The sequence below is a fragment of the Scyliorhinus canicula genome, chromosome 4 (assembly GCF_902713615.1).
Source record: "Scyliorhinus canicula chromosome 4, sScyCan1.1, whole genome shotgun sequence".
In the NCBI taxonomy this organism is placed as follows: domain Eukaryota; kingdom Metazoa; phylum Chordata; class Chondrichthyes; order Carcharhiniformes; family Scyliorhinidae; genus Scyliorhinus; species Scyliorhinus canicula.
The window spans coordinates 97,393,372-97,407,068 of record NC_052149.1 but is presented as its reverse complement, the minus strand read 5'-3'; the positions used below and the strand labels follow the sequence as shown (position 1 = coordinate 97,407,068).

The 13,697-nt window shown below is 46.4% G+C and overlaps 1 protein-coding gene and 2 long non-coding RNA genes across 3 annotated transcripts in view; 2 read left to right on the top strand and 1 right to left on the bottom strand.

The window, feature by feature from the left end:
• Positions 1-1,710, top strand: part of LOC119964831 — a 78,912-nt gene extending 77,202 nt beyond the window's left edge. Inside the window, exon 2 of the long non-coding RNA XR_005460375.1 lies at positions 1,535-1,710. This is a non-coding gene — a long non-coding RNA (uncharacterized LOC119964831). The remainder of the gene's footprint in view (positions 1-1,534) is intronic.
• The window catches only part of kcnt2 (potassium channel, subfamily T, member 2), a 1,159,267-nt gene that overhangs the window by 568,594 nt on the left and 576,976 nt on the right, over positions 1-13,697 (bottom strand). Inside the window, exon 14 of the mRNA XM_038794878.1 lies at positions 5,491-5,554. Coding sequence (XP_038650806.1) covers positions 5,491-5,554 — 64 coding nt within the window. The remainder of the gene's footprint in view (positions 1-5,490; positions 5,555-13,697) is intronic.
• LOC119964832 overlaps positions 5,856-13,697 on the top strand; it is a 54,637-nt gene continuing 46,795 nt past the window's right edge. Inside the window, exon 1 of the long non-coding RNA XR_005460377.1 lies at positions 5,856-6,976. This is a non-coding gene — a long non-coding RNA (uncharacterized LOC119964832). The remainder of the gene's footprint in view (positions 6,977-13,697) is intronic.

Here is a 13,697-nt window from a genome sequence, read left to right as displayed (position 1 = left end):
GCTGGTTTGGTGGCTGGGGGGGGGGGGGGGGGTGCTGGTAGTGTAGAGGGTTGGTAGCAGGTAGGAAACACAATTGGCCCTTGTGGTTTCAAAGTTAGATGTGCAAATAGAAAAAGCTTTGCAGGTCGCATTTGTAGAGCAGATAACGGTAAGCCAAACAGGCCTACTGCTTGCTTCAATAATGTCCCGAGAAAGGGATCGTGATATGCACTTCAGATCTCAATTTGCATATCTAAGGCACTTAATGCCAGTTTCAGGCAAGCCCTACAAATACTCAAGAAGCTGTATTTGTCGATGTGGCAGTGTCTGTACCCCAGCTACAAACTTTGATCCTTGGTCCTTGCGGCCCTGTCGTTTTGCAGAAACCTGCCACAAGGACCAATTTCGCACCTAAATGTTTCCATATCTTCTGATAGGGTTTAGTACTTTTAAATTATAATATCTTGGTTACGGGTATGTGAAAACAAATTCCGCTGTTCGAAAATAATGGCAAAATAATCCATATATAACAACCCGAGGTTAGAAACAAAGAACTTTGGAAGCCATGTGTTCCAAATTATGTTGCGTTCAGGTAAAAACATCGTAAAATTCAGGGGCTGGATTCTCCGCACCTTGACGCCAAAATCGCATTCGACGACGGGGTGGAGAATCCGTTTTGATGCCCATATCGGGAGAGGTTCCGTTTTTTAAATTCTCCGTCCCCTGAAAAGCAGTGTACTCGAGGAGTATGCTGCACCAATTATCCACGGTCTCAGGCCCGGCGATGCTCTGTCCCCGACCGGCCAAGTTCCCGATGGCGTGGAACTCTCACGGTCTCAGCGTTTGGGAAACTCGCGTGGCGGCTGCGGACATAGTCCAGAGGCGCCACAGTCAGGGGAGTGCTGATCCGCAGGCAGAGGGGGCTTCATTCGGGGCTGGGGAAACTGTGAGCGGGCGGTCCAGGGCGCACAAGCGGCCGAAGAGGGGGCACTAGTTTAGCGATCCGGGTCCTCAGGCTGAGTCCGTCATGGAGCAAGGCACGGCCACTGCAGGCCGCCGCTGTGTGCATGCGTGGCCTCGGAACCAGAAGTGCTGACGGCCATATCAGTAGCTAGAGCTGCGAGCTCTCAGCTGCCTCCCTGCTCGCCTCCAGAAAAACGGGGAATTGGTGGCCGTTTGACACCAGTTTTCCAGGTATTTTGCTGATATTTTGCGAATCACTGACTGAATTTAAATTTATGCTCAATTCCAATATGGCAAGATCCCATTTAAGCTGGGCCATTGAGAGAGAGGGCAAAGGTAGGTGAGGCCTAATTCTCAAATAGGGGCATGGAACATCAGAAAGACCATCTTCCAGGGCTGGTTCGTGGAATTCCCTTTAGATAGTTACAGAATACTATTGTGGAATTTACAGGATGCATCTTTTTTCTCAGTCGAGAAATGGTGCACACTGAAGGTTGACGTGCAAGACATAAATAAATAGTTACATGTTGGAGAAAAATGCTCAAAACCTTTGGCCGAATTCTCGATTCATCGTGATTCTTTTTTCCCGCAGACAGCGCAACCTCGTCTGTGGGTTTCCCAGCGGTGTGGGGTACCTTTGATGGAAAATACGATTGACAAGCGATGGTAAGAGAGGAGCCCACCACCAGGGAATGGTGCACCACCGAGAAACAGTGGGCTGGGGGAATGTAGAATACCCACTCATTAAACTTAATTCATGAAAAGTGATTTATGTTTTACATTTGCCAATCAATTTACATAACACTACAGGTGCAAACTAATGGCGGTGTTGTACCTGGAGCGGACTTGTGAAAGCCAGTTAGATCACGGGAGAGGCCGAAATTGGGAGCCGTGCCAGGGGCCGATTGGTTTCCGATCTAACTGGCCCACTCCTGTTGGCGGGATCCAAATCCAGCCTAGATATGGCGAGAAACCAATAATCACCAATCTCCATATCGTTAACAGGACGGACCCCCTATCTAATAGCCTCCCGTGATCTGACCAGCTCCCCAGCGAGTGGTCATGCAGGTGTCCTTTAGCCCACCTACTTTAAAATGCAAAGCCAGCATGATGGCTTCTGTGGGGATCGGAGGAGGCGAGTAGCCATCTTTGAGATGAGACAATTACCACGGGGGCACTGGAGCTGGTGGCCCAGTGCTCTAGGGAGGGCGGAACGGGGGGGACTGGCCAGGCCGGGGGAGGGGGTTCAGGTGCCATCGGCGGGGTTTGCTCCTGGGCTAGGGGTGAGGGGCTCCAACAGACCATGCCTCCAGGATTGTGTATACCCATAACACGGGCAACTTCAGCTGCTGCCTGTCTGTCCCACCAAACACCGAACAGAGCCCTGTCTGTGGTAATATGGTGAAGGTCACCGTATCCCCCTCAGACATGGCAGCCTCTGGCTGCACAGCTGAAGGTTATTTCCAATATGGAATCAGAGTCATGGGCACTTTGCTTGAACACTTTGCAGTGTCAACACCACAGAGGCAGCAGCCAACTATCAAACACCCAAAAGCTGGGCCTCAGCACTGGGGATATTTCAGTGACAAGAGGGTGGATGTGTGGATTGTGGAGGACACCTGAGCCCGGTCCAAGTAGATTTCCCAGCAGGGGTCTGGGATCCGGTGCCCAGGGGCCACTACAGTGGACGGGGGTACGTGTGCAGGGCGAGATCACTCAGCACAACCCGCACCTTAAGAGATGGCAGGAAACGTAAGGGTGGGAGAGGTTTGGGGAACCCAAGGGTCCGGTGGTGGAAGCGATAACTGATTGTCGTCTCTTACCTTCTCCAATTCCTTCTAAGTATCCCATTATGGATGATATTGTGGACCCCCACAGCAGCTGCCCTCGCTGGTGGCAGGCCAGGTGGCCAGACGCCGGAAAAAGTAGCGGCAGCAGCGTTGTTGGAGGCCCGGGTTGGCACCCCATGTGCAGGGGCCTGCCCCACACCCTGAGGACCCGACCGTCCATCAGGCCGGGGAGGGACCCAGAGGGGCAGGCCGCAATGGCCCAAGGTATACGGGCGTCACTGGTCGTTTGAGGAGATGTCGGACAGCATGTGCCACAGCAGGCTCCGCCTCAATGAGGAAACGGAGCGGCACCTGTGCTATGTCCTTGCAGACTTTTCTCCATGTGGAGAAGTAGGCTACCCATACCCGGTGGCCGCCTAGGTCAAAGCAGCCTTGAACGTTTCCGCTAGGTTCATTCTAGGGCTCGAGCAGAGACTTGTGCGGTATTTCCAAACCTACAGCTCACAGGTGCATCCAACAAGTCAACGATGCCCTGTATGCCGGGCAGCTGACTATATAAACTTTGACCTGGACCATGCCCATCAAGATTCATGGGAAGTAGGATTCTCCGCCATCGCTGGGATGCCCCAGGCCCAGGGGGTAATAGATGACACGCATGTCCCCTTGAAAACACTGGGCGTCTGGGAGTGCCCTCAGTCAACAGGAAGGGCTTCCATTCCCTGAACCTCCAATTCATGTGCGACCACCACCTCAAGATCATGAACGTGTATGCACGCTTCACAGGGAGCGTTCATGACAGCTATATCCTGGGGCAGTCGGAGATCCCTGACATCTTGGAGGAACATCCCAAGATGACGGGTTGGCTCTTGGGGATCAGGGGTCCCCACACCAGTATGGAGGACGGTGACCGATGCGGAGACCCGATATATGGGGACCCGGCAATTCTCGCTTACTACCACTCTTAGTGCTTCTCCCATTAGGTCGAATCCTACATCTTTTCTTGTTTTACAGAATACAGTCTGCCTTGAACAGCAGCATACTTTTACCAGTTTGAATTGTAATACTTATTTACTGTTGTATCATTTAAAAAAATGTAAACTGTATGGTAATATTGGGCTGTATCTCATTATGTGCATGAGTGGATATCATGACAAAGTGCATATCCAAGATTTGTGTTAAAGAGCTGAGCATTTCTGCCTCAACCATCTTTTAACCTGATGCGACCATCAATTCACACGAGACGAAGAGTTGAAATGAACAGTGGTTTTAATCAGCTAGAACTGTGCCTGCCTGTGACTTCTTTGTACTGAGTGCCACCTACAGGCTGCAGATCTATATACCTCCCCCGAGGGGGCGGAGCCATAGGCAGAGCCCACAAGGGCATCAACATAATACAATACAATGTAATGCAATACAATGGTGAATGGTAGCAGTAATACATTCACCACATAACCAGCGAGCTCGAGATCCTCACCACCGTCTGGGTGATTAAAACCTATCCTAGAATATCATCTACCAATTATTTTAAGTTTATGTCCCCCTGATTATCGACCTCTCTGCTTATGGAAGTAAGCTCTTCCTGTACAATGTCCATTCTATCTCGGTCTCCCATAATTTTACACATTTCAATTCAATCCCCACTCAGTCTCCTCTGTTCCGAAGTTGTTATTGACCTCTCCGGTAATAGGTAATTTTTTCCATTCTTGAAACATCCTTGTAAGTCTTCTCTGTGCCTTCTCAAGTGTAATCAAGACTGATGACCAATACTGTGGCAGGGTCCAACGAGTGTTTTTGTCCAGTTCTCACATAACTTCCAAGCTCTTATACTCTAGAATACAGGGTCATCCGTATTTTAAGGGCCTGTCTCTTATTTTCACCGCTCGTCCTGAGTCCCTCAAGGGACATTTTGTTTCCCTTTTTCTAGAAGAGCCTATGAAACATTGAACCTGGCAGACTTACATTTGTCTCTATTTCGTTCTCTGAGCACGTACACTGTGGCCATTGGCTACCACCCCCTGCTCTCACGGTTACCACTCCACCCCCGCTTCCACTGTTCTTTATTTTATAAGAATTGATCACCTTGACTCTGTGCCCCAGTTAAGAGATGAAAGTATCCAGTTTGCTTTCTTAATCACCATATCTATCTGACCTGGTCTTTCACGGATGTGAGGAAGTCCATGAACCCTCCATTCTGTTATGTTCTCTGTATCCAATATTTATTGTTTATTCCTTTGCATTGTTTGCCCTCCCTCAATTTCTCTGAATTGAATTAAATTTGTCACTTTTCTACTCAACTGACCAGACCATTGATATCTTCCTACATTCTACTGATCCCCTCCTTATTAATATGCACCTTGCCAATTTTTGGGCCTTAATCATGCCCCTACATTTAATTTGAAATCATTAAAAGTGGTACCCAACTGGAATCAACCTTCCTTTCACAAAAAAAAAATACACATAACTGTTTTCCTTTGCTTCCTGCCGCTGAACCAACTTTGGTCCGAGAACCTTCCCATGGGCCCCTCATGTTTTTGATCTTCTGACTAGTCTGCAAATGTGACCTCGTCAAAAACGTTTGTAAATTACAGGGGGTCGAGAGGGTTAGGCTGAGGACAGCAGGTGAGGAAAGATTATCTAGCCCATCAAATTTGATCCAGCTGAAAGTCTGTGTTGATTTCAGACAGTTCACATCCATCCATCCCTCCTTCCCTTTTGTAAAATGTATGAAACGTTTCAATTCCAAATAAATAGAACTTACAGCAGCTGTCCTGTCGACTTCATATCGACTGCTAAGGATAAAACAGGCTTCAGCATCATCCATTCTGAATCAGTCACCAAAATATCCCATTATAGAGGACGGCAGCATTTCAGGAAATGGGTTGCAGGCAGAAAGAAAGAGAAATATTTCAGAATCATTAATATATTCACTTGTATGTTTGCAAATTACACGGATTCGAATCCCACCATGGCAGATGGTGAAATATTATTTCTAGGTTTTTATTAAATTCAAAGTTTTATGATGACCCTGAAACCATTGTCAATTGTTGTAAAAACAATCTGGTTCACTAATGTTCTTTAGAGAAGGAAATCTGCCATCCTTAGCTGATCTGTGGTTGACTCGTAATTGCCCTCTGAAATGGCTACTCAGTTCAAGGGTAATTAGTGATGGGCAACAAAAGGTTGGTCTTGCCAGTGACGCCTATATCCCATGAAAGAATAAAGTCCAAACTTCCAGTGGGCAATTCCCCTACTCCCGGGGACCCTCTATTAATGTCTCTGACCCTGAGCTAAACAACCAATCCCGCACATCACCCTTGACCTGCCCACAATTCTGCAACTAGCCCCGCTAACTTCCTCTGACCACCCTCCCAAACACCTGCTTACCCCGACCCAACAACTCCCCAACCCAACCAGACTCTCTTGGCCACTTGAAGAGCCCCCTAATCACCCAGTTATCAGTCTATCGAAACCAGACTATTGCCCAGACAACCCAATTGTCCATCTCCGGATACACCCAATCTGACCCAATCTTCCATCTACCCCCCAACCAGCCTACTACGCCCCGACCCCATCCACTTCTCCCATTGACCACTTGACTACCACCCAACCCAACTGCTACCACCACCACAACCACCTGATTATCCTCCTGATTAGAGTACCCCCAACACCACTCCAATACAACCTGACTACCCTCTGATCCAATTATGCACTTTAACCATCTACCCACTCATTTATTCAACCCATTCACCAATCCATTGAACCAAATGCTGGACCACTAAAGTAACCAGAGGACAAAGAGTGCCTTACAATGGTGGCATGTCCTGCCTTGCCTCAGCTCTATTCCTCTCTGATGTAGTTTCACGAGGGTGCTGCGTTGCATGTTTCTACGACAGCCAGGACCAGAAGATCCCAGAAGAAATGCTCAGCAGTTGTAAGTCAGGTGAATCTCAAAGCACTATGGTAAATGGCTCACCATTGTTGCTGCTCAGAAGATCTTGGCGGGGATCTAATTTGCCTTTTTTTTCCAAATATAGGTCATCCTTCACTGCTCGTCATCCTGTCTCTCTCATGGTGCATTCCCAAATTGGACAAAATATTCCAGCGGGAAGCCATGATGTGGAGATGCCGGTGTTGGACTGGGGTGGGCACAGTAAGAGGTCTTACAACACCAGGTTAAAGTCCAACAGGTTTATTTGGAGTCACTAGCTTGTGCAGCGCAGCCCCTTCATCAGGCGAGTGAAGAGGTGGGTTCCACAAATATATATATCCAACCACATTGGAAGTTGTAATAATGTTTTTTTAAAGGAGAATTTACAATGGGGAAGGTGAGGTACTACTGAATTGATTTTGTAATTTAGTGGATTTTTTTCATCAGAGGTCAATGGGGAAAATGTAATTGAGGAGAAAACATAGAATATAGACAATACGAAAAAAAGAGAAGAAAACTGACAGACAGAATCTAACTGGTGTGCTGGAGTTAATGGTTGGAGAAGAAACAAATTGTAAAGACATATGACTGAACAAAATGTTTCAAAAGGTAACGTTACGTATAATGCATGTACAACAAACATAGAATTATTCTATTCACGCGTAGATCTTGCTAACTTACCTGCGATTTCATCACTTTTTAAAAGGAGAATAACAAAATGGAATGTTAAAGAGAAAGGTGGCATAACAATGGTGTTACTGGGCTAGTAATCCAAATACCTGGACCATTGCTCCAGCGACATCAGTTACAATCCCACTATTGAAATTAGGATAATTTAACTTCAATTAATTAAATAAAATAATTAATTAAATAAAAAGTTAGTCCAATGGAGGACAGACCCACCAGAGGTGACAGTAGGAGGACATTGACTCCACACCTTGAAGAAGTTACAAGAAAACCTCCTGCTCATTACCACCTACCACCCTCCCTCAACTGATGTACTCTGGGTGGGGTACTTCAATGTCCATTCCTAAGAGTGGCTTGGTAAAATCACCTCTAACCGAGCTGCTTCAAGCCAGAAGAATGTATCTGCCAGACTGGGCTCTCCACACATGTTGAATGAACCAATACAAGGGAGAGAACTTGATTTAATCTCATCCTCATCAATTGACTGTCCATTCCAGTACTGGCCAAAGTAACCACTGCACAGTCTTTGTCGAGATGAAGTCCGGTCTTCATACACCTTGTTTAGTGGTGCTACCACCATACTACTGTCTGATAGATTCAGATCAGATCTAGCAGCAAAAAACAAAATGGAGGCACTGCGGGCCATCGTCAGCAGTAGCATTATATTTAACCACAATCTGAAACTTCATGGCCTGGAATAAACTTCACTCTAACATTACTATAGAGCCAAAGAACCAACTCTGAATAAATGTGAACCATGGGACAGCAAGTCAGTATGAACAATGGTAGGCCATGCCATTGTCTACTGTGGGAGAATATGCCAGTGTGAACTGCGGGGGGGCATGCAAATGTCTACTTGCGGAGAGCATGTTAATGTCTACCGTGGGATGGCATATCAATGTCTATTGTGGGAGAGCACGTCAATGTCTACTGTGGGAGGGATTGTCAGTGTCTACTGTGCGAAGGCATGCCAATGTCTACTGTGGGAGGGCATGTCAATGTCTACTGTGGAAGGGCATGTCAGTGCCTACTGTGGGAGAACATGTCAGTGTCTACTGTGGGAGGACATGTCAATGTCTACTGTGGGAGGGCATGTCAATGTCTACTGTGGGAGAAGGTGCCAATGTCTACTGTGGGAGGGCATGTCAATATCTACTGTGGGAGGGAATGTCAGTGTGAACTGTGGGAGGGCATGTCAATGTCTACTGTGGGAGGGCATGCCAATGTCTACAGCGAGGGGTGTGAACTGCGGGAGGGCATGCCAGTGTCTACTGTGGGAGAGCATGCCGACGTCTACTGTGGGAGAGCATGCCAACGTTTACTGCGAGAGGACATGCCAGTGTGAACTGCGGGAGGGCATGCCAGTGTCTACTGTGGGAGAGCATGCCAATGTCTACAGCGAGGGGTGTGAACTGCGGGAGGGCATGCCAGTGTCTACTGTGGGAGAGCATGCCGACGTCTACTGTGGGAGAGCATGTCAATATCTACTGTGGGAGGGAATGTCAGTGTGAACTGTGGGAGGGCATGTCAATGTCTACTGTGGGAGGGCATGCCAATGTCTACAGCGAGGGGTGTGAACTGCGGGAGGGCATGCCAGTGTCTACTGTGGGAGAGCATGCCAACGTTTACTGCGAGAGGACATGCCAGTGTGAACTGTGGGAGGGCATGCCAGTGTCTACTGTGGGAGGGCATGGCAGTGTGAACTTTGGGAAGGCATGCCAATGTCTAATGTGGCAGGGCATACTAATGTCTACTGTTGGAGAGAATGCCAATGTTTCATGTGGGAGCGCATGCCAATGTCTACTGTGGGAGGACTTATCAATGTCTATTGTGGGAGGGCATGCCAATGTCTACTGTGGCAGGGCATATCAAAGTCTGCTGTGGGAGGGCATGTCAATGTCTACTGTTGGAGGGCATGCCAATGTCTACAGTGGAAGAGCATGTCAATGTCTACTGTGGGAGGGAATGTCAGTGTGAACTGTTGGAGGGATTGTCAATGTCTACTGTGGGAGAGCATGTCAATGTCTACTGTGGGAGAGCATGCCAATGTCTACTGTGGGGGAGAATGCCAATGTCTACTGTGGGAGGGCATGCCAATGTCTACTGTGGGAGGGCATGCCAATGTCTACTGTGGGAGGGCATGCCAATGTCTACTGTGGGGGAGAATGCCAATGTCTCCTGTGGGAGGGCATGCCAATGTCTAATGTGGGAGGGCATGCCAATGTCTACTGTGGGAGGGCATGCCAATGTCTACTGTGGGGGAGAATGCCAATGTCTACCGTGGGAGAGCATGTCAATGTCTACTGTGGGAGATCATATCAATATCTACTGTGGGAGGGCAAGTCAGTGTGAACTGTGGGAGGGCATGTCAGTCTGAACTATGGGAGGGTATGCCAGTGTGAACTGCGGGTAAGCATGCCAGGAGCAGTACGAGGCCAACATAAATGAGGTTGCAACCTGGTGAAGCTACAACTGTTATGAGGTTCATGGTGAGGTCCCCAGATTTATTAAGGTGGGTGATTTCCCTCTAACTTTTACTGTCCAGCTGGGAAACCCCAAAACTGTTATACTTCCAATGGGAGGGATGAACTGCTCCCTTTATTTATTCAACCACCTCTGCCGGTCGCAACAAAATTAATCTAAAAAAAGGATCCCTTCTTTCATGAGTCCCTTTTCCCAGTCCCAATATTTATGTTTTAAAAGGAGTTAATTTAACCAGGCTTTCCTGAGTTAAAGATAGAGTTAGTTTATTAACTATAAAAGGCAAGAAAATTAAAAACACATGCATATACATTCATACAGATTAGAAGTGAGAATTGAGTCCAAAGTAAGTAAACTCAGCAAACGGTATCCAAAACAATCTTTGTCTCATGAGTAGATGACTGAGCGTTGGGACTGTTGTGAAACAAGATTCCAATGTACTGATGTCAGCAGGCGAATAGTAGGTTTTGAGATTCCAGTGGTCTGCTATTTGGTGGGGACACTTCCTCCTTTTCGTTTCAGCTGTGGTCTTTTCTGACTTGGCTTACTTCAGCAATCAGAGAAAAAGATAGGGATATATCTGTGAAAGACAGCTTGCAGGGGTGCTGCTGCTGGCTGTTTTTTTGCTTCTGTCATATACATTCTGACACCCCAGCACTCATGCACACATACACACATGAGCAGATTCTCAGCTGGCTTTTATCCTAGCTTTTGTATATTCCTGGAAGGCGGAATCATAAATCTGTCTGGTCATTATCCACAGGAATTCCTTGTTGAAGATGATACTCATCTTCCATTGTCTCCACCGGAGATGTCAATTAGTTTCTGTGTGCTTTAGAAGTAACTTTGTCTGGAAACAGGCTAGTGTTTTATTGCCTCTCAGAATATCATCCACCAGCAATTCAGCCAGCGACTGACTTTACATCCTCAGCCACCTTTGGCTCATACTTTCAACTTTTAAAAACTCACAGGTCTTATTCCAGATGTAATTCAATGTTTTCTCTTCATTATTACGACACAACATAGGACTACAAGCATGGTGGATAGCCAAGCAGTATGCTGTGGGCAGAGCGAGCCATCCCACAAATAATGGATCAAATAAAAGCTCTGTGGTCCAGTATTGACTGGTGGTGGACAATTATAGAACTAACAGGAGGTTCAACATCCAGAACCTGAATAACGCCAGCTTGACTGGGAACTATACTGTTGTTCCTTCACTGATGCTGGTTCAAATTCCTGGAACTCTGTTCCTAACAGCACTGTAAGTGCACCTAGACCAGGTTAACTGCAGCAGTTCACGAAAATGGCTCACCTATTCTCGGGCAGTTTACGATCAACCTGAATTGAATGAAGAAACAAAGAAAGTCTTGCAATGATTTCACAGGACTTAAGTGAAATGAAACTGCAGCACCGTCCATAGTCACGATCTTCATACTGAAGGAAATATGTGCTTACCTTGGAGATACAACAACTGATTGATGTCTTGGATGGGAAAACTGTCATATGAGGAGCGACTGTGTACATTCTCCCTCCTTTCAGCATTTTTCTCCAGAATTTTTTTCAATAAATTTAAAGTACTCAATTCTTTTTTATTTCCAATTAAGGGGCAATTTAGCATGGCGAATCTACCTACCCTGCACATCTTTGGGTTGTAGGGGTGAGACCCATGCAGACACGAGGAGAATGTTCAAACTCCACACCGACAGTGACCCAGGGTTAGGATCGAACCCAGGTCCTCGGCGCCGTGAGGCAGCAGTGCTAACCACTGCGCCCTATTTTTCTTCAGACTAGCAGAATGAGATGATCTCATTGACACATGGAAGATTCTTAGATGGCTTTTTAAAAATTTGCTCGTGGGAATGTCAATCGTAAGGTCAGAATTTGTTGTCATCACTAACTGCTCTTGAGAAGATGACGATGAGCCACTTGACAGGGCTGATGCTAAGAGATTGTTTCCCCTGGTTGAAGAATCCAAAATGAGAGATCAGAATCTCAGGTGGAAACTTAAAGATTTGATTAGGAGAAAGCTCTTCAATCAAAAGAGAAGTGAATCTTCGGTATTCTCTACCCTAGACGTTTGTGGTTGCTCAGCCAAAGAGCAGATTCAAGACAAATTTCTCGGAACTCACAGGAAATGAAATAGAACAGGAAAGTGGAGCAGATTTACAAGTACAGCCCTGATCTAATTGAATGGAGAAGCAGTTTTAAAGGCATACAGCCTACTCCTGCGGCTTTTTATATTAGTACACCCTCATTGTTTATGTAATAGACAACATATTTCACAGTTCTCAATCCAGAATACAATCATAGAGCCAAGGCTACAATAGGTCCTAATTTGTCAAATCCATTGCATGAGTTATGTTCCCACTGCAAAGGTTTAAGGCATTGACAACATTACAGCAGTAGTTCTGGAGACCTATGCTCCAGAATAAGCTACACCTTTAGCCAAGCTGTTCCGGTACAACTACAACACTGGCATCTAACCTGCAATGTGCAAAATTGCCCAGTTATGTCTTGGCCACAAAAACAGGACGAGTCCAACATGGCCAATGATGTCCCACTAGTCTACTCTCGACCATCAGAAAAGTAGTGGACAAGGTCGTTAATACTGCTATCAAGTGGCACATACTCAACAATAACCTGCTCGCAGATGCCCAGTTCAGGTTCCGCCAGGGCCACTCAGCTCCTGACCTCATTACAACCTTAGTTCAAACATGTAAAAAGAGCTGAACTCCAGACATGTGGTTAGAATGACTGCCCTTGACATCAAGGCAGCATTTGAACATGTGTGGCATTAAGGAGCCCAAGCAAGTTAATGAGTAGAAGGAAAACTCTCCACAAGTTAGAATCATACCTAGCAGAAAGGAAGGTGATTGCAGTTGTTGGAGGTCAATCATCCCAGTTCCAGGACATCGCTGCAGGAGATTTTCAGGGTAATATCCTAGGGCCCAACAATCTTCAGCTGCTTCATCAATGACCTTCCGTCCATCATAAGGTCAGAAATCTGGATATTCACTGATGATAGCACAATGCAGCAAGGCTTGGACAGCATTCATTCTTGGGTTGATAAGTGAGAAGCAACATTTGCATCACACAAGTGCTAGACAATAACCATCTTCAACAGAGAGAACCAACCATAACCCTTGACATTCAGTGGCATTACCATCATTGAATCCTCCACTATCAGCATTCTGGGGCTGGCCATTGATGGGAAACTGAACATGGAGCAACCATATAATTACTGTGACTACAAGAGCAGCTCGAAGACTGAGAATTCTGTGGCAAGTCGCTCACTTTTTGACTCCTTAAAGCTTGTCCCTGGATGAGTGCAGCTCCAACAACACTTAAGCAGCTTTATACCATCAGGACAAAGAGCCCAATTGATTGGCACCCTATCTACCACCTTCAACTTCCACTCCTCCACCACCGTTGCACAGTGGCAACAGCATGTACCATATACAAGATGCAGCAGCTCACCAAGGGTCCTTTGATATCACCTTCCAAATCTACAACTTCTATCACAGAAGGACAAAGGTAGCAGATGCATGCGAACATCACCACCTGAAAGTTCCCCTCCAAGCCACACACTAACCTGACTTGGAACCACCCCCATCCTGGTCCAATCCAGCCCCCTCAGCCCTCCTCCCACCCGTATAATTTCAAATTAGACTATACTGATATGCAAAGAGAGAGAAAAGAAAAACAATAAAAATGCAAGGCCTACTATTAGTGAAATAATGTAAAGCATCAATATGTATTAAGAAAAAGGCCATCCGTTCATCCAAGGAACAGCCCATACACATACTCACTAACCGGATTGGAGCACAGTTCATTTTTCAATGTGTGATTTGTGCATAATATTCTTTCTA